The following is a 23,496-nucleotide window of genomic DNA, read 5'->3' on the forward strand; positions in this document are numbered from 1 at the left end:
CTCCACCACTCGTCACAAATAAACCCAGTTAAACCAGTGTGTCACTTGATGCTTTCAAGATGAGCAAAGCTGCCATAATCTTTGCTGTAGTATATATAAATGTGCATCCTCAGCTAGGTCACAGCGTATGCATGACGCTACTGGACAGGTGAGCTTGAGGGGGATATGTGCTCTATAGTCTTTGAAGTAATGAACGCGGCTACAGTACATTTTACAAAAGCAGCCCTAATGCATCTGAGAATCCTTTTTTTTTTAATTGAAGTAGAATCCCCTCCTAAAGATATACAAATCTTAGGGAAGAAAAATAAAACTCAAATGTTATGCTCATTAAGCAGCTAAGTACTGCTAGTTCAAAAAGTACATCGAGACCAAAATCTAGTTCGCATATGTTTTATGCGTCCCCACTAGTCTAAATATAACATTTTGATAAGGAATTTGTGGAGTTTGATTTGAGCAGTACTGCATAAATGTTTTTATTCATGTCAGGTGGTGGCCATTTTTGCCACTTTTTTTTGTGTTTGGTCAAGAGACGCTTGAAAATGACAACTAATCACGGCTCAGCTTGTAGTATACAGCAAGTGGCAAAATGGCTGCACTTTTGCGAAGAGACGGTTTCATATGGTCCAAAAATAATAAATATGTGAAAACACATTTGAACAGGTTTTATAGAATCGAACAACCAAATAAAAGAATGATTGCATTTTATGTACAGTATATGAAAACTAAAACGAACAAATATACAGCCCGGGGAGCCTGAACAACAGGATAATGAGTGTTCGGAAAAGTACTCACTTTGGATTACGTTTTCCATCCCTTTTTGAGCTCGACAAACACCACTCACAAGGTTAAACGTAGTGTTAGCATTCAAAGGCAGCGCGCTATCGGGGCCAGTGCTGAGCCGTAGTCTGAACACAGTGGTCCAGGGCGTCCTTTAGCTCGGTCATCTGGTTCACTCCAAATCTCAGCTTCTCTCTGTGGGTACAAAAGAATCAACAAGACGGAAGAAGGTTGAAGAAGCTTCTTTCATAGTCCATGTTGAGTTTTCTGGCGCCGTTACAGAACAGGAATGCTGAACCGCGCCAGAAAAAAAACATAAATAAAAGGTGGACTTGAATTACAATGAGCAAGAGAAACGTGCGCCCAAAAAAAGAACAGGCACTTTATGCAAATCATATCATGTGTCACATGCTGGAAGAAAACTCCAAATTTGGGGATGTCAGTAGCTTCCAGACTAAGCATGGGCCAATATAAAATTCTGACGGTGTGAAAAGCGTGAGCAAAAATATCACGGTGTCAAAGTATTGATATGACACTTTATAATAAGCAATATTACAATCCATTTTACTTTTAATTACATTATTGATGTATTAAGACATTGTTCATCTGTTTAACCCCTGGGATTTTTCACGAGCCTGGCTTTATCATCACCCAACTTGGGATGACTTTGAAAGGGTCACAACATCATCAAATATAAATATGTATTTACTTTCAACCCCTCAAAATTGTGTATGCATACATACATACACTTTTTTTGTGAAAATGCGATAATAGCAAAAGTAACTACGTTGTATATTTATATATTTACATATTGAAATAGTGATATGTATTATGTCATTGTTAAATTATGATGACTTTTGAAGACTTTTGCATTATGGGAGTCCAGGCTCACGTCATTGAAAGGCTTGCAAATCTAGCTGGCCGTTAGTGCAACCCGGTGCTTTTAGGGTGTCAACGCCAACATTTTTTATTGCGCCCCGTTACCGTTGAAAGGATTAATGCAAAAATCGGAGGAAATGCATGATAAAACCGGCTTTTCAATATGTCCAAAACGGACAATATTTCCAATTTTGAATGGCAGTAAATGGCAATTTGACACCTATAGGGTGTACCTTTTGACCTCCCGTTTTCAAGCATTTAGAAGTGACAGCAGCGTGGCATATTGAAAGTCGGCATGTTTTGACAATCTATGCAATAATTTTAGCCTCCTAGTGTTGTTTATGTATGCTTTTTCTTTGATATCACAAAATTGTTCTTAGCAAAGAAAAGTGCCCCATCACTTCTGAGAAACATTTTAAGACAATTTATGAATTTGAGAAGATTTTTAAGGCTGGGAGAGGGAAGTCTGGGCTTCCCTGCTGAGGCTGCTGCCCTCGCGACCCGACCTCGGATGAATGGACGATAATGGATGTTTGGATGGATTTTTAAGACAAACACAAGATGGCCCTTGCTTAATCCTCCATGCCTGGCAAAAAGGGAGAAAAAAAAGCAATTGCCCTCGAATTATTAATAATACAATTTGTTGAGTAAACTCTGAAAGCACTAGTAATACGCTATCACTATTCAAACTGCATCACATTTACACAAATGTAAACGGTGAGACACAATAAACAGAAAAACTAAAATGATGTGATACATTTTCAAAAATCACTTGCGACCCTTTAAAATTGTACAGAGAACAAGTTTTTGTTTTTTTTAAACTAGCATGAGAAAGGTGTGATTATGATTTAAAAAAAAAAAAAAAGCACTTAAATTAGTCATAGTTTGAGATCCATCTTGTAAGTTCCAAAAAGGGTACAGAGGCAAAGTTAGACACACAATGCTAGACACACATGCGGCCAGTTTTCCTGTTGACAAGTCGATGACCTCATCCACGTGTGCTGGTAATGGTGAGTGTGTTGAAATGTGAAAAAAAAATCAAACAAACCACTGGACCGTGGCATTGAATGGGAAACTATTCATGGAAGAATTTGACGTTAGACCATAGCGCCCTGCTGTCATAACAAAAGAGCGGGAAAAAAAAAGTAAGAAAAGGTCACGTTGACTGCAGCACACTGTTGGCAACGGCTGTCGAATAACAGATGCAGCGAGGGAACACGCTGCTTGTTTGCTTTCCTTCAAACTTTCTATCAGTTCGGGGAGGGGAGAAGGACAGACCAGTGTGTTGGCTGTTCACACTATTTCCATCGTGAATTTATTTAGCCTTCTTCAGCCTGACAGTTCGACATGACTCAATGGTTTCATAACATGAGGTTAATCATAATCTGCTCTAGTGTTTGGTTTAGCAATTATGACAGTCCGGTTCTCCAAGTGTGAGCGGGATCGCCAGGGATGTGTTAAAAAATTCTGAACACAAGCAACTGTCAGTCAGTCGGTCATTGGACTTGATCATCAGACATACACGCACAGCCTTGTCTTACTTATTGGGGACATCATATCGACTATGCATTTCCTCGCCGCTAACCTTAAATGTCTCAACTGATTGTCTAATCCTGACTCTTAACCTAAGATCAAGCAAACTGAAGCTTAAATCTGTAACCAAGATTTGACAAAAAGAGGTCTGGACAAGTGGGCCTCACAAAAATGGCCTGGCAAGGACAAGTGGTCCCCACAAGGACAGCCAGAATATGAGTTCTACCTTGCGGCAAAAACAAAAACACCCCCGCATACACACAGACACGCAAACACAAAGGGCTGAAGTGCATCAGGACCTTTTGTGTTACACAACAGCTGACACGTGACAGGTGTCAACTGGCAACAAATCAACTGGCAACAGTATTGTCTGAACACAAACCCTCATGAGACACCGGGGAGATGACCTAACTTATTCAAGTCTTCGGTCCCCCGCAAAGTACTATGGTGACCACCTCCTAGTAAACACAAAGAACTGCTCTGTACTGACACTTAAAACCAGCATCTGATGCTCAAGAAACAGTATTTTTCATTGACCTCGCTGTTACTAATTAGTAGCTGGCTGCTCAGGTGTTGCTTTTTAAAGTGTTTGCTCAAACATTAGCATCACGTTACATTAGCATCACCTTTGAAAAGTGTATTTGCTGTGGAGCAAAAACAACCAGAGGGCTAGGATGGATGCAGCAATATAAATACGAAGCTAAGAGAAGAGCGTAACTCGATCAGAGCTGTTGCATAATCATTGGCCGTAGCCAGTACAACAATTCAGAATGTCCTGGAACAGAAAGAAACTACTGGTGCATTCAGCTACAGACATAGAAAAGGTCGGCCAAGGATATCAACGGTAGCAGATGACAAATATTGTGAGAGCGGGGTAGAAACACCCAAAGACAACAGACAGTGACGTCACTGCCTCACTTCACAAGGCAGGGGTGAATGCATCACAATCCACTGACATTCTCGAGGCACGCCACGAGATGCAAAGCACTCATTAGCAAAAAGAATGCGAAGGCTAAATTGGATTTTGCACAGAAGCTTGTTTTTCAAAGTGATGGAAAGGCTAAAGTATGAAGAAGAAAAATAATCTCTTACCTCACAATCTAAAATAAATAAGCTCATCTCTGAATCATGGTGCAAAAGTCATGGCTGCTGTAACTTTTGGAGGGAAGTATATTTCCAATAATACAGAGTGTATACAGCCGGCAGAAGGACATTCCACTTCTTCAAGTTGATTTCTTTGCCATCGTCAGAGCACTTGAAAATTAATAAACATGATTCATTTTTCTCCCATTGGAGTGCATGAGGCAATTGAAAGCTTTTTCGGGTAACTATGGCTACCCTATTTGAAATTCCTCTCTTATCATAAAATTGAAAAGGAATAAAAAAAAAAAAAAAAAAATCTCAACAGGTTGATACAGTTGCTATTCCTACTGACCACATTTGAGCAAACCCCCCTTACACACAAGTGTGCTGCTAAACTGAGGTTAACTTTCAGAAGAAAAAAAAATATTCCCCAAAAATAAATAAAAGTTAGTCTTTCATTCTTAAGTGGAAATGTGTTGTTATGTGTAATTGCATAATTGTTTTTACCAAACAACCAAAATATATACATACCCGCATATTAGTCTTCATAAAAATACTTAATTTGAATTTTAAAATTTAACAATTATTCATTTTAAAATTTAAAACCCATTATGTTTTAAACTACCAAGATTTTATCGTTCAATTCAATACACAAGGGACAAAACAGTTAGAAATGATTAAATAAATAAACTAAATATATCAACAAACAAATGAGAAAAGATAGTTTTCGTATGCTGCAAATGACTCGCAGTGTTCCATTTTATTTGGTTAAAAAATGCCAATTCTATAGAAAAGGCGCATTGCAACTTTCTTCATACAGAATACAACACTGTTGGACTAATAACTAATATTTTATAGGGAATATTACGCAAGTGAAATAGTGACGTTCACAGAGTACTTAAATGTTTAGCTGGATCTGGGGTGCAGTAAAATCAGGTTTTTTCAACACGTATTCTAATGTGGACACGACTTTTCATTAGTTACCCATTGGCAAATGCATCAGATCCACACAAAGGGCTGGATCAACAAAATAATTAGGGCCTGCTGCTTGTTGTGGTTTTGCTCCATCAGAGTGAGTGACACTTGAAATATTGTTATATAATTTGTTTTCCTTTCATGGTTACTGCTATAATCAGATTTATTGTGTTGGTTTGCCTATTGTATTGTGAAATGACAGTCCTAACTGTTAAAAACAAACAAATTTTAGTGCCCTTTTTTACCTAGCAGAATAAATTGCGTGAGCAGCGTAAATATACCTTATTTGACTGATGGCGTCACAGTACTCCAGTGCTCACAGCTGACATCAAATATTTAACAACGGCGTCGATGTGCTCGCAACGTAAAATCGTCAATCACAACCGTGTGAACTTCGGTACGAATTTGCGATGACAACAGAATGACGTCTTGGGTAAATGTGTACACAAGCTGTTTAAATGGTATTATCTTTTAATCACATTTTGACAATTCTTAAAAAAAGTTCAAAATTAATCAAGTATTTAAAAATTTTGGTGAAGAAAATTTCAATTTCTAATAAAAAAACGGACTGCTGAATTGTATTATTGAAAGTGAAAGGTGACTAATGAAATAATCGGAACCAGCCTGCGAGTCAGGGAACTGCACGGGACGCAAACATAACGCTGGCTTGTTTCCATGGTTTCCATGCTAGCAGCCAGCTGCAATTCAGCAGCACAAACATGTGACGATGGCCATGACAGATGATTTATTTTGTGCAGAATACGGCCACTGTTTCTTCTAAAACATTGTTTTCATATGTTTACGATTGTACATAGTTAAAAGGGTGCAGTGGCATCTACACTGCTATTACATAATTAGGTTTACCTGCCTCAATGACAAAAGGTCTTCCAATACCTTCCAAACAGGCACAAAATAATCATTGTCACATTTATACCTGTTTGACAGTGTCAATTAAAATCAAGAATTATTTTTGTCAATTCAAATGCTATTGATTTACTGTTGTAATGGATTTAGGAATTAGCTTGTGTAACTAAGGATGCGGCCTGTGAGATCATATTTTTTTTAATTATACTGATTGTAAATCTCCTGTTGTCGATACACTGCAAGGGGAAACAGGGCCATCAAAATGTGCACCATAATTTTTCTGCTTCATAACTTGTGTCCAGACAGTACGCGTCTTCCTCGGACAGTGACCTTGACGAGTGGATTCTCATCAGCACGAGTAGATGTTTGTGTTGGGTGGAATAAAATTTCCTACGGGCGTTTCTGGAATATCACATCATGAGGATGGGGCTAAAAGATCAGGAAACATGCTTCCAGCCAGTGCTGTTACAATTATAGAGGCATAAAAAGATTACATTTATTTTGTGTGTGTGATGTGTGTGTTATATACACACAAATGTATGTATGTATGTAGGTATGTATGTATGATGGGTCCGCAACACCAATGCGCCGTCGCGTGCGCCGAGCTCAGAGATCCTCCGCGTCAGTGCGTGTACTACTTTAAAACAATCACGTGACCAACGCATGAACTCATTGAACTGCGTTGACACAGCAAAAACGCGCCAAACCGTGTTTATGAGGAAGTGCGCCTGTCAGCACGACGCAACCTCTGAAACGATCCAAATGACACGGCTGCTTCCCTGCCTTGTGAGTGCGTTATCACTCCCAACATTCCAATAATTCACACATTGCAGATATTTTTCCATAATTCCACATTTTTCGAACCAATTCAACATTCATTCCAAATGGGAAACAGTCCCATTCGTTGTCAATTAGAATTTTATCTATGTCATTCCCAATGGGAGACAGTCCCATTCGTTCTCAATTATAATTTTATCTGTAACATAACAAAAGGCTACTTGATACGATGGTTAAAGTACTGCGCGTGAAGGGTCTGTGGTTCGACCCCTGACCAGGTTCTTACTTTCTTCACTTCTCAGATAAATAGTTTTTTTCTATTCTATGATATTTCCAATTTTATATTTTCTACATATCACAAGAGGACTGCATGTATTTTTCCTATTCCAAATATTTACCCTTTTCCGACAAATCCTCATTTTCTATTCCAAAAAGTCCGATTGACTTACAATTGGGTGAAGTGACATTTAAATATAAATATTTACCTAAAAACAGATATGATGGCGGTGATGTAACTGTCGGTATTGATTCATGTAGTTTAGCTTGTGCAAAAGTGTAATACTTCTGTAACTGTCGTTTAGCTCCCTCCTAAGGCCGCTTCTGGGTGTGTGATGTTTTGGGAGAATAAAAATGGAACTTAAGACCTTAAGTAAACAAGAGCAGTACATTTGCACTTGGTTCAACATGTTCTGTTAGTCTGGTTTTGGTTAAATTATTTGGATCCTTTAGCTCAAATGTTAGTCCTACTGTCTTGAAGTGTAATTTGTGTTAAGCCATATGACATTGCGCATTTTAACTAAACCAACATTGGGTCAGTTGTTCACCAAAATAAACCAAAAACTCCAAAAAGCTATCCATGCCAGATGCTGAAAATGAACAAAAACTGACAGTGTTATAACATAACAACTTGAAATAAACATGATTGTTGATTTGTTTCATTAATTTGGAGCACTCATATTGGAATTGGTTTACAATTAATTTGATCACGTGTTTGCAGATCTTAGTATATCTCTCATTCTTTTCAATATCTTGGCAGCCCAAATTAAAAGCTTACTTTTCTAAAGGTATGCACTCGCTTCTGTTGAGCATGTTATGTACTGTACTTGTCCTACCTATAATCTTCTTGTGAGAAACAACCGAGTAGATCCGTGTCCGTCAGTCTGGAATTAACATCAACCATCTGAAACACAATGCATAAGTTTTTAAAACTCAAGATGGAATAAATGTAGACAACTGCTGCAGATAAAAAGTAGGACTGACCTTATTGGATCTGATCGTGCTAAGAAGCACTTGCACTTCCGTCAAACCGGCAGATGGGGACAGAACGCTGGGAAAAATTAAAATAAAAAAGTTAGTGACATACAAATTCTTACTATTGTTTTTCATCATATTGTTAGTACATAAAGCATTTCAAAGGGAGCATCCACTCATTCATTTCAGTCATTAGATTCCCGACTGTGAGTTTCCTGTTCTTTAAAATAGACCATCTACAGGTATGTTTTAGGTACTGTTTCAGTTTCTATTTGAGTATTAAGGTAACTTTTAAGAGGTATTCCAAATAATGTATGAGTACAGTATTTAAGTTATGTTTGTGGGTGAGACAATAAAAGAAAAATAGGAATATTTGAGTAACTTTTGGTAAGTAAGATTTTGGACAATCGACTCAATCCGTGATCAGTTACAAGTGTTTTTATCATTTTGTTTTGTTTTTAAACTCGCCAGTTATCATCTACAAGAATCTGACTGTATGAAGCCTAAATATTAATATGGTCTTCTTTAATTTAATTTCAATTGTTTATGACGGCAATGTGTACAACAAATAGTTATAATGTACTGATGCCTAGTTGGTGTTGTAAATTTGAATATAGTGAAGCAGATCACTGGCTCTAAAGAAAGGCACATCTTGCACCGCCAATGCCTTATGGAAGCCGCGCAGAAAACAGAAGTAACTTGAGCGGGTAGCGTTGAAAAAGATAAGATGAGCTGGAAGGTCAAGGCAAATGAAAGGTCTACAAGCTGTGAGAAAGTACACAATCAAGAAAGAGTGCAGACAGGCCCAGACCTGAAGAACAAAACACCTTTTAAATCATGAGAATGGTTTTGTGCATGGTTTGACTTTTTTTTTTTTTTTTTTTTTAATTGGAGGTTAAAAAAGTTTACAAACGCAAAATAAGAACAAACGGCTGAAATAATGAGACCTTCTTATGACTGGGGATGTGGCTAATCAGAAATAAGAACACATTTAAGACCATGACAAATGGATGTTAGCAAACAAATGCCAACATTTAAAGTGACTTGGAATAAATCCAAATAAAGTTCAAATATTCTAGAAGACCTTTCCTGACAGTTTTGCTTTCCAGCAGAAGCCTGAGGTTTTTGTGTGAACGATTACAACAAATGGAAAACATTGTATACTAAACTAATTATCTTGATTTTTTTTTCTCTGACATAAATCTGCCAATTAAACAAGAACATTTAGACTGTTGATGTCACCTAAATATAACGAATACTGATGCAGAACGTGGACAGTGACCGCAGTAAAGTGGAAATACAGTACCTGATGAAGGCTTGGAGCAGCTGTGAGACCACGGAGGACATTTGGCTCAGACAGACAACAGCATCCTGTGGTGGAGCAGGACCTCCTACTGGCAAAGCACTCTGTCTGGTGTGAGGGTCAAAGGCCAGAGCTTTGAACACTTCCAAGCTGGAATAACGACAAAAAATGACACATGCAGTAAATGCCTTAGAGAGAGCCTTTTTTGGGGGGGGTGATATGTGTATATTTTACGGCAGTGATACTGGCAGCCAGGGTATCCCCTTTGCCGAAAAAGTGGTGCAGCATTTTATTTTGGTATAATTTTTCTCCATAATTAAGTGTTTTCAACTGTTTGCACATGTGTAAAAACAGTATTAACTTTACGATATAACCACTTTGGAAAGTACAGTAGTAGTTCTTCAAGGTCAAGAGGCAGAACAAAACATTTTTTAAAGAAAGCAAAAAAAAAAAAAAGTGAAGCCCCAAAACTCCAGTGAGGAGCAAATGGAAGGCCAAATTTCGACTGGCAAAAAGAGTCATTTGTTTAAAAAAAAAAAAAAAGTTTCAGAAATACTGTCACTATATTATAAGTGTATTCTAATTTTAATTGTATTTATAATTGAATTAAATAGAATGAAGTATTCAATTCTTAATAAATGCATACAATATGAATTATGTATACATTTACTAATGCACCTCTACCAAGTCAAACCAATTACGTAACTCTACACATAAGAGTATACAGTATACAGTACAACATGAATAATACATTTATGTAGTATAGTTTATGAAAAAAAAATAAGAAAAAAAAGTTGCATGTTAAGATCATTCATTCTCATAACCACTTTTTAAAATAAATGAATGCAACAAATATTAAAAGCATTCTTCACAACATATATAACTGGTGGGCAAGATTAAAGAATGGAGCTAATCATTTGTGATTTTTTTTAACAACACTTTAACATAAGACTCACAGAGCCAACAAACAGTGAAATCATGTAACATTTTTTTTTAATTGAAAATATGCACATGCAATATATTCTTTTATAGTTAGTTTTGTATTAGTTTGCATTCACACCATAATTTGAAAAGCCTGCACACCAAAACCTTTGTAGCTGCCACTAAGCTCACCTTATTTCACAGACTTTACACCAAATGTTTTCAAACATAGCCCAGACTTCATGATGGGGGACATGAGAGGAAGTGGTTTGTTTGACTTCATCATCCTCGTTCATTACAACATCACAGACCGCTGACTCAGGCTTAATGAGAAAATTCAAATGAGGTAACTTATTTATTGATTATCAAGAGGATAAAAAATACACAAAAAATTCATGCATGGAGAAAACCTGTGATTGGAGCTTGTGGACGATGTTGCTCATTGCAGTTAGTGCCTCGGGAACATGGCTTGACCTTTTTCCAAATTCCTTAACAAACTCCTTCGCTTCTTGGATAGACACCAAAATAGAACTATGGTCCCTTGAGTGAACTGAGAGAACAAAGAAACACATTCATGCCTTTTAAGGAGTTGTCATCCACATTGAAGCAAATCAAATATATTTATAGAGCCTAGTTCACTCTCAATATGCCCTAAAGCATAATTATGTCATCCTGTATGCTGTATGGGCTCATAAAAGAGTCACGTTGGCAAGAAGCTATGTCAAACAGCAATAAAGACAACAAGAGCAGCAAATACTGAATACACGTATTCATCGAACCAATACCAAACTAGGGATGGGCAATAGATCAAATTTATTGGATTATTTCTCATTTTAAAAATTGCCAATTTGAAAATTTGTAAAATTAAGCGTTTGCACAATTGGCAGAATGTTGGATGGGTGGTTTATATGATGTTTACATTCGAGGTGTATTCATCCCACACGGTCTAGGATGTCTCGGTTCAGCACATGCACACAGACGACAAATGCACGAGTTTATAGCCGTACCTACACTCCAAACCAGGTGCAGCAGTGTACAGTGGTGTTATAATGTCGAGATCGATGAGCTTCCCATGCCTTTGAGAGCTTGTGTATCTCCCTGACAGCAGACAAGCGTTATTTTCTAAGAAAAACTTATGTGTACCAAATTATTTTATGAAGTTTGAAAAGTTTTTAAATAACGCTGTCGGACAAACTGTGACACGCACAACTGTCTGCTAAAAATAAACTACAGTAAAACTATTTTAAAAAATGCTTTGGGAACTTTGTCGCTTTTTTCTGTAATACTGTTGTACCCAAATGTAACCCCGAAACTGAGGTAACTGAGGTAAATACCAAATGGTGAGCGCGGTGAACCACTACAGCTCTAGTTTACAATAGCTCCTAACCACTTAATTGTGGCATTTAAGCAAGTTATGCCCTAACTATGTATTTAAAATTTGAACAGATTTAAAATCAGGGGTCTAAATAATAACGCCTAACCACTTAATTGTGGCATTTAAGCAAGTTATGCCCAAATTATGTATTTAAAATTTGAACTGATTTAAAATCAGTGGTCTAAACATTTGTTTGTTAATTTGTTTATTTATTTGTTTATTTATTTTGGAATAAATCAAAATGTTCTATTTGCCATGAATGTTTGCTCAAATGAGAGCCACACAATTCTGCTTTGTCATCTTACACCGCTCAGCCTTCACAGGCTAGAGAATCAATTACATGCTGCAATTTTTTACAAGAGCAGTTCCTTATCCCCACCTTCTGCATATTTCCCATCTCTTTTGGACTATAACGGCAGACAGCCCAGCTGCATTGATGTTGACAATGGTGCTTGTGGACCAGTGGGGTGAAAAAACATGTGATGGTGAGGAATTCATCCTCACCCTCAGAGAGGGGGTGCAGAGAGAAAAAGAGAGGCTATTATCTGCACATGCCTGGTGACTAATTTAATTAGATACAGTAAAGGAGTTGCAAGCCAGATGAAGAGGCGGTGCAAAGAGTGACTCAGCAGTATACTGACACATATTAGAGTGCCCTGTTTTAGAAGGTGACCTAATTCTGTCTATTCCGGGGAGTTCTGGTGCAGTGCAGGGCAGCAAACGTCATTCCCCAGTGGACTGGGGCTTTTGAGCAGGGAATGACTCTGTTTTACCTTCTGTTCAGTCAGCTGTTTGGAACTTGCATGCGTTTGCATTTAATACATGGAGATATATTTTGGAAATAATGCAAGATTTGTAGAAATCTACCTGGGTTAGACTTCTTACCTTGTTTAAAGAAATCGATGAGATTTAAAACTGTTTGCAGCAAATGTCGTGGGACAATGAATCCAAATACTGCTTTCCAGTGCCTTTTTAAACATTGCAAAATGTCAAGAAGATTCCAGGGCGGCTTTATGCAGATGATCTATAGAAAGAGGAACAGTGCACACAGATGTGATCCATTTAGAGATGACACTACACTAAATCAAACATTCAAATGTCCTAAAGTGGGCAGACAGTCAGGACCAACAGACACCTGTTTTACTGACGAACCGACAAATGATGGGAACGCTTATTAAAATGACAGAAAAAGAATGTTGAAAAGTGTGGTTTTCATCCATGGTAGTAACCGTCGGGATAGACATTCTGTCAGATGTCCGTCGAGCCGACCATTCTCTTTTCCCAAAGGAAATATAAGCCAACTGTTCTGTGCAGGTGTTTGCGGAGTCCATTGAGTACATTATGAAATCAGATTGTACAACCTGTAAATATATGATTTGACTCAACTTATTTCAGTACTTTCACAGTAAGAAGCCTGCCAATATGCTGTGGCGCGAACTTAAACCAATGTAGTAACACAAACTGAATGTGGTTCCTAATTAAAACAAGCCAGAGGCTTTATGCCACCTCCCTGTCTTCTTGTCCATAGTATGCATTATACACCATTGGAAAACTAAAACTCTTGATATTTGAATATCCATCCATGCATCCATTACCCACTGATTAATGCAAGGTCGGGTCGCGGGATGAGCAGCCAGAGCAGGGAAGCCCAGACTTCCCTCTCCCAGGCCACTTCGTCCAGCTCCTCCAAGAGGATCCTACGGCATTCCCAGGCCAGCCGAGAGATATAGTCTCTCCAGCGTGTCCCGGGTCGTCCACCAGGGAGAAATCCAGGGGGCATCCTGACTAGTTGCCCGGACATCCGGTGGAGAAAACTTTCGCCTACTTGTATCTGGGAACTCGTCCTTTTGGTCTTGACCCACAGTTCGGAACCATAGGTGAGGGCAGGAACATAGATCAACAGGAAAATAAAGGGCTTTGCCTCTGGGCTCAGCTCCATCAGGAAGAGGAAAGTCCAGTTGAAATCTGTACAGGATTTACCAGATAAACCGCAGGAGGAGTCGGGTGTTGAAAGCATCGTAGAGGCCAGCCCAATCAGCGTTCTTAAGGGTTACCTCAGTAGTTGTGAAAAGAAAGGATATTCTTCTTGGATAATTGTAATCATAATGCGATAATTGACTCTTTCCTGCCATTACTCAGCACTTTTTTGTGTGACCACTGACCAGTAGGTCACAACATGTTTGCCAAACTCCTCTTCAAAAATTTGCACTGTCTAGTTAAAAACATGTTTCTGCATTTCCGATGGACCAATTACAATTTAGTTTGGCTTGAAAAAATGGCGGACCGGATATGATAGAAGGGGCGACTCAGCAAAAAATAAATAAATAAATAAATAAATAAATAAATAAATAAATAAAATGCCCACCTCTGACTAAAATACTATATACAGTACATGGCATTCATACTGTACCTCTTCCCACAAGTCATCATAAACAGCTTTCATCTCTTTTTCAAGCACATTGGACAGCACCTCCTGCAGGCAGTCTTCAAACTCAGAGAGGCATCTTTTCATTTTCTTTTCTTCTTCCACTCTAGGGTTTTTGCTATCTGGAATTGGATGCATGTGTCTACATGACTAGAGGTGCAAGACTAGCGAACAGTCGTGACAACAGAAGCTTATCTTCACATTCATGTGCTTGCATGTTAACATGATAGAAATGACTGAACATATTTTGCTTTGTCAAAGGTATTGGAACACATGACCATTAACTAAAAGAGCCTACAACACAGTAATACATGAGGTTTGGTCTCTTTTTTACGCAGTAAAAATCAACCTTAAAAAAAAAAAAAAAAGCTCAAAATAAACTCTTTCACATCACTGTCTGCAATGTAAATTTTGGACTTTGCGTCTCATGTTAACACATGCAATTGCTAACTGAGTATCAAATGCATGCTGACAGTCCCACATGGTTTTGGAACAACAATACATATGTGCTCAAGAGTGCAAGATTTTATGAGACTTAATCCATGAGCCATGCGTGAGAATCATCACAGTACATGCTTCATTGATTGCTTTGTGAAAAAAAATGTGTGTTTCCATGAAGGCCACATGTTCGATTCACGTTGGATATTCACTGTTGTAGTAGTCATGTCAAGGGTGAGGTCTCCCTTTCGAAACCCACCTGGATCATGTGAGCTTCCCTGAGTAATACCAGCAATTGAAAAAAAAAATGGTTTGCTTTGGGTTAGAAAACAAAAAGTACGTTTGACAAACTGTTCTCACAAAGCTGGATTAAGAAAATGTGAAATGGAAAAAAATTGCAGCATGAATGATGAATTAAATGTACAAATTAATACAGGTGACATGGAATTACAGCTGTAATAGAAAATTTGGCCAGTATTTGTGTTGTGTTTTTCACTAGAGCATTGCAAGTGGTTACACAATCAAACTTTATGAAATATTCAGATGCATATTTGAAAGTGTAAAGTTTGTATGAGAGAACATGCCGCACAAGTTCCATTTGAATTCTCTGAAGTGATTGCAGACCAAATTCATCCGAATTTGCCATGTTAGTTTTTGCTTTAGGCTACAAAAGAAAAAGGGCCTTTGGGAAACTGTTTTCACAAAGCTGGATAAAACAAAATGCATGAATGAAATTAATGAAGCATGAACAATTCATAAATGTTCAAGTTAACACACATGACAGTAAATTAGGGCTGTGGTCAGTATTTGTGTTGTGGTTTCACCAGAGCATTTCTTGGATAGAGATAGGATATGTGGTTATGTAATCAAAGCAGTGTAGCTCAAGTGTAGGCGGCTGGCCATGAAACATGCATCAATGGTATGTACCGTTGCTACTGCACCATGACAGAGAATGTCATGTTATTTCTTCTTTTTCATAAAGTATCATGTCTCACCTTGCTCTGGAAGACCTACAGACAGACAATCTTGAGTATGAGATGGCACTGGTGTATAACTCCTTCCTGGCATTGGTGAGGGCGTTGGCGGCTTGATTTGGGGAAGCTTCTGCAGGACAGTGCTTTGTAGGTGATTGTGTTTTGATCTCTCAACTTCTGCCTCCAAGTCAATCTTGCTCAAGGCCTTAACTCCACTAAGGACAGCCTTATTGCATAGATTTTTATCATTTCTAAAGTAAAAAAAAAAAGAGAGAGAGAGAGAAGCTGTTACATGAAGTGAGCTGTAGATGTGCTGCATTTCAATAGTGCTGGGCCGACAAGTGATTTATTTTAGTACTGTGGAACCTGAAAAGTCGAATGGTTAAAGAATTAAAGTCAAACTAAAATGGAGGGGTAAAATACATCAACCAAATTCCCACGCCATCAAATTGGCATTATACATGGCAAGATTTTCTTCCCAAACTTTAACTATGGCTAAATCTCATTAAATGTTTGTGCATTTTATGAAACTGCATCTTTAGAAAGCATGTGAAGGATTACATCAAAAACTAAGTTTTACTTTCGTGAGATTCCCACACAGAAGGTGAAAAGTGATGGAGCAAGGACAAGTGTGATGAGGATAGCTATAGGACCACAAATTGAACTTTGAAATAGCTACTTTGCAATTTTAGAACAGCACTTGATTTTGACACAACTGGGTCCTGGCAAAACCACAACCATGCTTGAACATGGGGTTTGTTATGCTATTATTTCTCAATGATTGGGTCTGGCCTTTCTCACACCCTTCCTAGCACGTTCAGCCTGAAGCTACTCCAAGTCACATGCAGTGTATTATTTGCAGTAAACACAGGCTACTGCAGAACCAGTGCAGCTAGGGGGAAGAGGAACTCACGTGCACAGGATGAGAGCACAGATTGGGTACAAACTCTGATACTGGAGGCAGCACTGCAGTACTTTGTCATCATTATTCTCAGCCATCAGATTATCTGAGGGGAATGAAACAAACAAAAAAAGGCTCAGATTTCTCACCTCAGGAGAAAAAAATCGAGCACGTAGAACGCAAATGATACTGTCGTTTACAAACAGCCCAGGATTGGGTTAATGGATTGGATTACGGTGGGATACGGTGTTATTGTTTGATGACGGTGGCAGTGGTAAAGCAAAATGTGAAGTATTTGATTTTTAGTTAAAATTGTTAACTCACGTCATGTAAAGTATGAAACTCTTAACTATAAATCGGCAGAGTACTACTACCGCCTATTGGACATTAAGGGGAGTTCACACGAACCAACTGCACGATGCATGATGACGTAAGAAACAGGGCCCAACCAATATGGATTTTTTTTTCTTTTTTTTTAAGCCGATGTTGATTTTCGTCAGCAAAAATAGCAACCACCAATTAATCATACAATTAATTCAAAAATGATTATGAAAAAGAAAGCATTTATTTCCTCCCAATGTACTTTTGCACATGTCAATTATATATAGATTTTTAATATTCATGGACAACCTGGTACCTATTACCCACAAAAAGCAGGTGTCAGGGGTAAATATATTGTTTAAACATGTATTTTTTGGATCGCAGAGTACATTGTGTGGAACACCTGATAAAGTTATAAGGATTAATTAATTCTTATCACATGTGTTTGTGTTACTAATGGAGGCACAGGTTTTGTATTTAACACATTTAAAACTACCGGTAGTTTATATTGTGTGGTCTTACGATGCGTATGACAGTAAAACTCTAATAAAATTCTTGGTTCATATTTTATTTTTCTTTATTCCCAACGTACTAGAATCACCAATAAAAACTATCTGAATTTGAATTCTTTGCACAACTTTCTTGCATTGCTCACCTAATCATTGCTTGTGATTATTGAGATTGCTTTGTTTTGAATGACAGGTCCGCAGAATTAGTTTATCAACAAATTTCATAGACAGCTTCTGAAAATATCTTATGTATGTTTACCTGAAAGAATTATTTGCGGTGAACATAACATTACTTTAACAGTCCATCGATCAATTTTAACCACTCATGAGCTGAAATGAGGCTGAGCAAAACCTGTTCTGGTCGCCGGCTAATCAGCAGGTCAATATTGTATAGTCAAACAACCATTTACTTACACCCACTGGGGGAGCATGAAAACTCCACATGGGAAGCCAGAGCAAAGTTTCAAACCCCAAACATCTCAAGTGAGGCAGATGTGCTAACCATTCATCCATCGTGCTGCCCTTCATCATTCTAATGTTCGATTTAATATACCTACTTAACATGGAATTGAAACACAAAAGGACAATCAAATTTGCAATAGGAAAGGGATTTAATTATACACTCACTGTTGATTTCAGCAGCCTGCTGCATCGACTGTCCCCAGAGGTGTTTTTCTCGCTTTTTCAGACAGTTATAAATATAGGAAATGGCCGGACATGCCAGATGAGCCACAGATTCCGTGAGGCCTTTCCCTCTTTTGAGAGAATCCAGCTCCTGAAGCACCACCCAGGGGATTAGGATAATTGGCACACCAAAAGCTACAAATACATAAAACAAGGACAAAGAATGAGATAACATCTTGCTATGTTAGTTAATTGAGGCATTAACTCAAAAAGCTAACAACGTGATTTTAGTTTTCGATCAACTATCACAGTACATTTTTACAATGGCAATTTGAAAAGGATACTTACCTTACTTAGCCATTTTCAGCAATAAAAAAAATAATATTCACGCTATACTTATTTTGTTAACTTTTTTTTCGATGTACACCTATCCATCCATCCATGCATTGTTTCAACTGCTTGTCACTGCCATGCTAGTGCCTATCCCAGCTGTCTTAGGGCAGCAGGCGGGATACACACTGCACTGGTCGGCAGCCAATCACAGGGCACACAGAGATGAACGGACATCCACAATCACAAACACACCAAAGGGCAATTTGGAGTGTACAGAAAAGTACAGATGAGCCATGATTGGTCTTAAACCAAGCCTTGGCCAAGTCTGCACTGCAGGAAGTGGAAACGTGTGTTTTTAATGGTATCAATTGTATATGAATAATTATTAGGTCAACAAAATAGTTATAGACAAAATAATTACAAACAAAAAATCTTTTTAAGAGATGATTTTTAAGAATGGCACATTAGGTATGAAAATCACCTCCAAGACCATGATGTGGCAGCTTTATCACATAATCCAAATGACTGAGGAGAATATTGGTGTCCAGAACAAGGATTAAGTCTTGCTGAGAAGGTTGTTTGCCTGAAACAATTAAAATAAGGACCTGAGGTGATGAAGGTTTACACATTAAGAACTAAATTAAAATGTTTTTCATCCTTTCTGAATTGTATTAAATCACACACTTTAGGAGGAAAATTCTGACTAAATTGGCAAGACACTTTGCAGTATGTGCTAAACCACTGCGAACTACAACCATAACAAGAAAATGTTAAAATGCAGCTTGTGTCATGTAAATAAGAATTGTTTATTCCAAAATGATTACTTTATTGCTCATATTTTGGGTATACATCTGCAAAACATCTGTGAATGTAAATCTCTCATTTCGTTGGATATTAGACAATGGACAGGCATGATGTTAAACGTGTGATGGCATTTTGCACAAAATTTTCAACTTACAGAAAGTATTAGTCTCTTCTGGAGGGTCAATTTCCATACAGGTGAGCTCTCCATAGCTTTGCATTACATCCACTTCTAATCTCCTCTCAAAACGGGCAAGTTGAAGCTGTTCTGCCACTTGCATCTACAGTCAAGCATATTTTAACATCAAAAACCTTTAACACCAATTACCTCTCATGAATGACTAAATTGGGCAACTTGATCATTTTCAGATTTGTTTCTTGGAATTTCCTTCCACATATACGACCATGTCCAGTGGGGAAGAGAAAATGTTGAGATTTTAGTTGAAGATGTATGTTCATTCTTTTCGTATTGTTATTTTTTTAGAACATAATTTGATCTCAAACAGATAAACAATCATCTACAAATCTGATAATTTGCAGATTTGAAAGGATTTAGAATTCATGTGTTTTTTGAGATAACTATTTGCTACTGTTTGCCTTTTTGGGCAAATTTGGTCCAAAACGTTGAACACAGATTCATTCTCATTTTGTTTATATTCAAAAAGAAACACAAAATCACATACATCATGGGCAAAAAAAAGACACACAAGGTGCTATAAGAAATAAGTTATGTTAAATATGTACATAATTAGCACTTTGACTACACATGACTATGTCTATAACGAAGTAGGGTACTCACAATCAATGGCCTAGGAATGATCTAATGATCTAAAGTAGGGGGGTGAAGGGTAGACTACAAAAGCTGTACTGTTGATAATACTTTGCTGTTGTCAATCAATTTTTGAACCCGCAACGAGTGCTTGTGCTGCTTGCTACTTTTTGCTCAGCAAAACCGATGGAAACCAGCAGCAATGTTTGAGAGGGTAAAGTTACATTTTCACCAATATTATATTTGTATGAAGGTTTGACTCCCACCCCTTTACTGGGAGATCAAACGACACTATTGACCATTGCCTAACACTATTTAAACACATTTTTCATGTTAGCTCTCACCTGTTCACTTGGCTGCTCTCTAAATGTAGTTGGAAGGGCATTTGATGAAGATGGACTCTCATATTTTCCTTTAAATGTTTTGGAAAATCTTGGAAGAACTTTCACTTTGCTGTGAGGTTGTTTCAAGCGTTTTGTGTCCGCCTCAAAAACAGTGTGCTCAGTTGCACATGTGGCAGTCCTGCTTGTAGTGGTAATATCACTCTTCTCACTTGTGTTAACCTCTACAAGCTTGTGTGGAATCTTGAAATGGGAATGTTCAGATGTCTGTAGTTTGGGTTGAGCAGATGATGACTTATTAATAGTAAAGGACACTTTGGAATTGGTTGAAGGAGAAAAGTGTTGTTTGGAGAAGTCTGTAGATGGTTTTGTTTCTAAGCTTTCTTTGTCTTTTGCCAACACTTTCTGAGTTGTCTCTTTGGTAGTCTCTGTTCGCTTGTCCCTTATATAGTCCTTGGAGTGAGGAGTGGTCTGCCTTTGTCCTCTGACCTCAGGAGTGTGGCTCTTGTTTTGATACTTGTGTGATTCTATACCTTTGCATTTACTCTTCAGCAAATCCTGGCATTGTTTCCTTTGCTTCTCTGAAACATAACAGGTATCCGTTCTCTTCTTTTTTAATCGAGGTGGGCTCATGCGGTATGACTTTTCATTTGAACTCTTTTGTGAGTCTTTTTTTTCTTTTTGATCACTAGTTTGTGAAGTCCTGATAGGCTGAGATCTTGAATGACTCCTTTCCTTTTTTTTACTACCCCAGGTAACATTATCTTTATTTGCAATATCAAGCTCTGCCTTGTGGGGGCAATCCTTGTGGGTCGAAAGAGAGGTACTTTTTGACTTTGAGCGAGCCACATCTGCCTGATATACTTGTCGCTTTTCTGTTTCTTCTCTAGTTCGCAGTTTGTATACAGCATTTTTGATCTGCCGGTGTTTCTTTTCAACATGATGTTCTTGATGTTTTGCAGAAAAGCTTTAAGTGGGAAGAAGAAATGCGATGACATTGTTAAGAAAAATTCAAACATGAGAGAAATGGTCTCTTTGGTGTGAATAGTGCCATTCATTTGTCATTAAAGATGTGATACACTACAAGAATTAAATCCAACCTAGACTCTTGGTTTTCATTGTGCCGCCTCTTGGATCTGTCACCCTCTTCATCATCCTTAGATGGCTGAAACAAGAGTAGTTAAGCGTAAATAAGTATAGAATCACATTTTCAACAATTGTATTAAATAGAATTATTGTCACAGGCATAGCATGAAATCACACAGTGAAATTTTTACTCTGTTCACCTCAGCGAACAGAATTAAAGGTTGAGGAATAATACATTGCTAGGAGGGCTAAACAACTCGTCAAAATGCTGGCCACCTCTACGAATAGGCTACATTATTGGTTTAATATATCCTTCAAGACAAACCTTGAAATTAAATTATTGATAAATATAATATAATCCGCATTTGATTCAGTTTAAAAAATACACACACACAAAAACACAGTATTTCAGGAAGATGACAGTACCAGACAACAAATTGTATAATCGGTTCTTGATTCAAATTACGTACTGTTTAGTTTGTGCTGGTCTTTTTCATTATTTAATACATCTACGGTTTCATTTTACAGTCAAATTGTAACAAGAGCATGCGTCAATTATACGACTGTTCTAGGTACATACAGTACTGTATGTAGAACATACGTCTTACCTCCTCTTCTTTGGAGGATCTTTTGTGTTTCCTTTTTCTTGACATATTTCTGTTGACGTAATTTCAAAACCAGACATTACAACATCAGTTCAAAATGACAGTAGTGTACAATATTTCAAAACTGGGTCATTTCGTACTAGACCTATATGTTAAGCATGGTCTTACAGTTTAAAGCGTTCAGCGCTCTAACAGTAACATTCTGGTTGACATTCCTTTCGACAGCGGCATGATGGAGTATAAAATGCGTTATGCGGTTTTAAATATTAACACAACACTCTTAAAAGTACCTTTAACAACGTTGTTTTAAAGTGGCTCTCCTGAGAAATCTTTGAAAAGTTGTTCGCATTTTAATGCTAGGCAAGGCAGTCAAATCATAGCATACCGAACGAGCGGCACTGTTGTCTTGCTGATGACGATAAAAATACGATGATAAAACACGCTTTACTTGGTTAAAAATGTGAATTTGTCTCAAATTTAGAACTGTTTTGGCATACCAAATCAGCTGCATAGTCTTCTTCTACTTGCAGATTTTGTTGCTGTTGAGCGCACTGCTGCCTCTATTGGCTGTCGTTGAGAAGTACAGGTAAACATCAATCTACGCCAATGACTTACAGTATTGGTGAATTATTAAAAATGGAAACATGCGGTTCAAAATGCCTTAGAATACCCCATGGCCTGATGGCCACAGTCTAATATAAGTGTCAGAGGCAGACCGAGGGATTAAACAGATTGCACGACTCAAGGTCAATGGGGAAGGAGAGTCAGATTGAGGCCATTTTGACAAATTTATTTATGTATCCATCCATGCATTTTCTATATGTCTGCTTATCAACACAAGGGTCGCAGACTTGCTGGTGCCTATCAAAGCTGGCTTCGAGCAGTAGGTGGGGGACACCCTAAATTATTTGCCAGCCAATAACAGGGCACACAGCACGAAGCAAAACAAACTTCTTCAACTAGAAATGTCATAAATGTACCACTACATGTTTTGCTGGAAACAAAATAGCAGTTCATATTTGAATTAATTACTTTATCGTACTTGCACTTGCTAATGCTGCAATAAAGAATGTTGACTACAGTGATTGACTACAGTGATAATACTCTTCGGTTTCAACTGGCAAATGGCTGGCTGGTTGTAGATATTCACGAATGCGCTAGACTACCAAGGCCACACAAATGGCAAAACTGCATTGTCCTCCTACTCATCAGTGTGTAGTGTAACAGCTACAACATTCTCATCATTCTTTTTTGTACTGCGTCTGAGTTGTTAGAGGGACATTGTGCACAGTGTGAATGGGAAAAAATTTTGAATGCTTGCATTATTTTCCTCGCTGTTCCCATCTTTTTCTGTAAACTTAACTTTAAACTAACTGAAAGTTACTACAAGAGCATTTTTGTTACCCCTCTTTACTTTTTAATCATTTAAAAAATTGTTCTCAATTACAACATCAGTTGTTAGTAATATCTATCAATCCATTACCCCATTCATGATAACATGGAGGACATTGGGTCCTATCTCAGACAGCATACACTCAGAGCCAGAGGGGACAACCTGCGTGTGATTGACACCTTTTTTGACATTCATACGTACTCCCATCTGTGGGCAAGATTGACGCTTCAGGTGACGT

General features: G+C 37.9%; 1 protein-coding gene across 4 annotated transcripts; it reads right to left on the reverse strand.

Annotated features, from left to right (window-relative positions):
* Positions 1–647: 647 nt before the first annotated feature.
* Positions 648–22,393, reverse strand: swt1 (SWT1 RNA endoribonuclease homolog). 4 transcript variants are annotated; one of them, XM_088426624.1, is made up of 17 exons: positions 22,363–22,393; positions 21,869–21,917; positions 21,275–21,339; positions 20,178–21,141; positions 19,222–19,345; positions 18,745–18,846; positions 17,934–18,125; positions 16,489–16,582; positions 15,597–15,826; positions 14,149–14,285; positions 12,624–12,762; positions 10,774–10,913; positions 10,556–10,686; positions 9,446–9,592; positions 8,149–8,215; positions 8,001–8,068; positions 648–972 (listed from the first exon to the last, which is right to left on the reverse strand). In XM_088426624.1, exons 2-17 carry the CDS (start codon positions 21,911–21,913, stop codon positions 879–881), a joined length of 2,739 nt encoding a protein of 912 aa, XP_088282750.1. In that variant the 5' UTR covers positions 21,914–21,917; positions 22,363–22,393; the 3' UTR covers positions 648–878. The 4 variants fall into 4 exon arrangements, with proteins under 4 accessions (XP_088282750.1, XP_088282748.1, XP_088282751.1 ...); XM_088426622.1 differs by having other exon boundaries at positions 22,251–22,385; XM_088426625.1 differs by lacking the exon at positions 22,363–22,393 and adding an exon at positions 22,156–22,355.
* Positions 22,394–23,496: the final 1,103 nt, after the last annotated feature.

This window comes from Hippichthys cyanospilos, chromosome 10 (genome assembly GCF_059441005.1).
Source record: "Hippichthys cyanospilos isolate Australia breed blue-spotted pipefish chromosome 10, RoL_Hcya_1.0, whole genome shotgun sequence".
Classification (NCBI taxonomy): domain Eukaryota; kingdom Metazoa; phylum Chordata; class Actinopteri; order Syngnathiformes; family Syngnathidae; genus Hippichthys; species Hippichthys cyanospilos.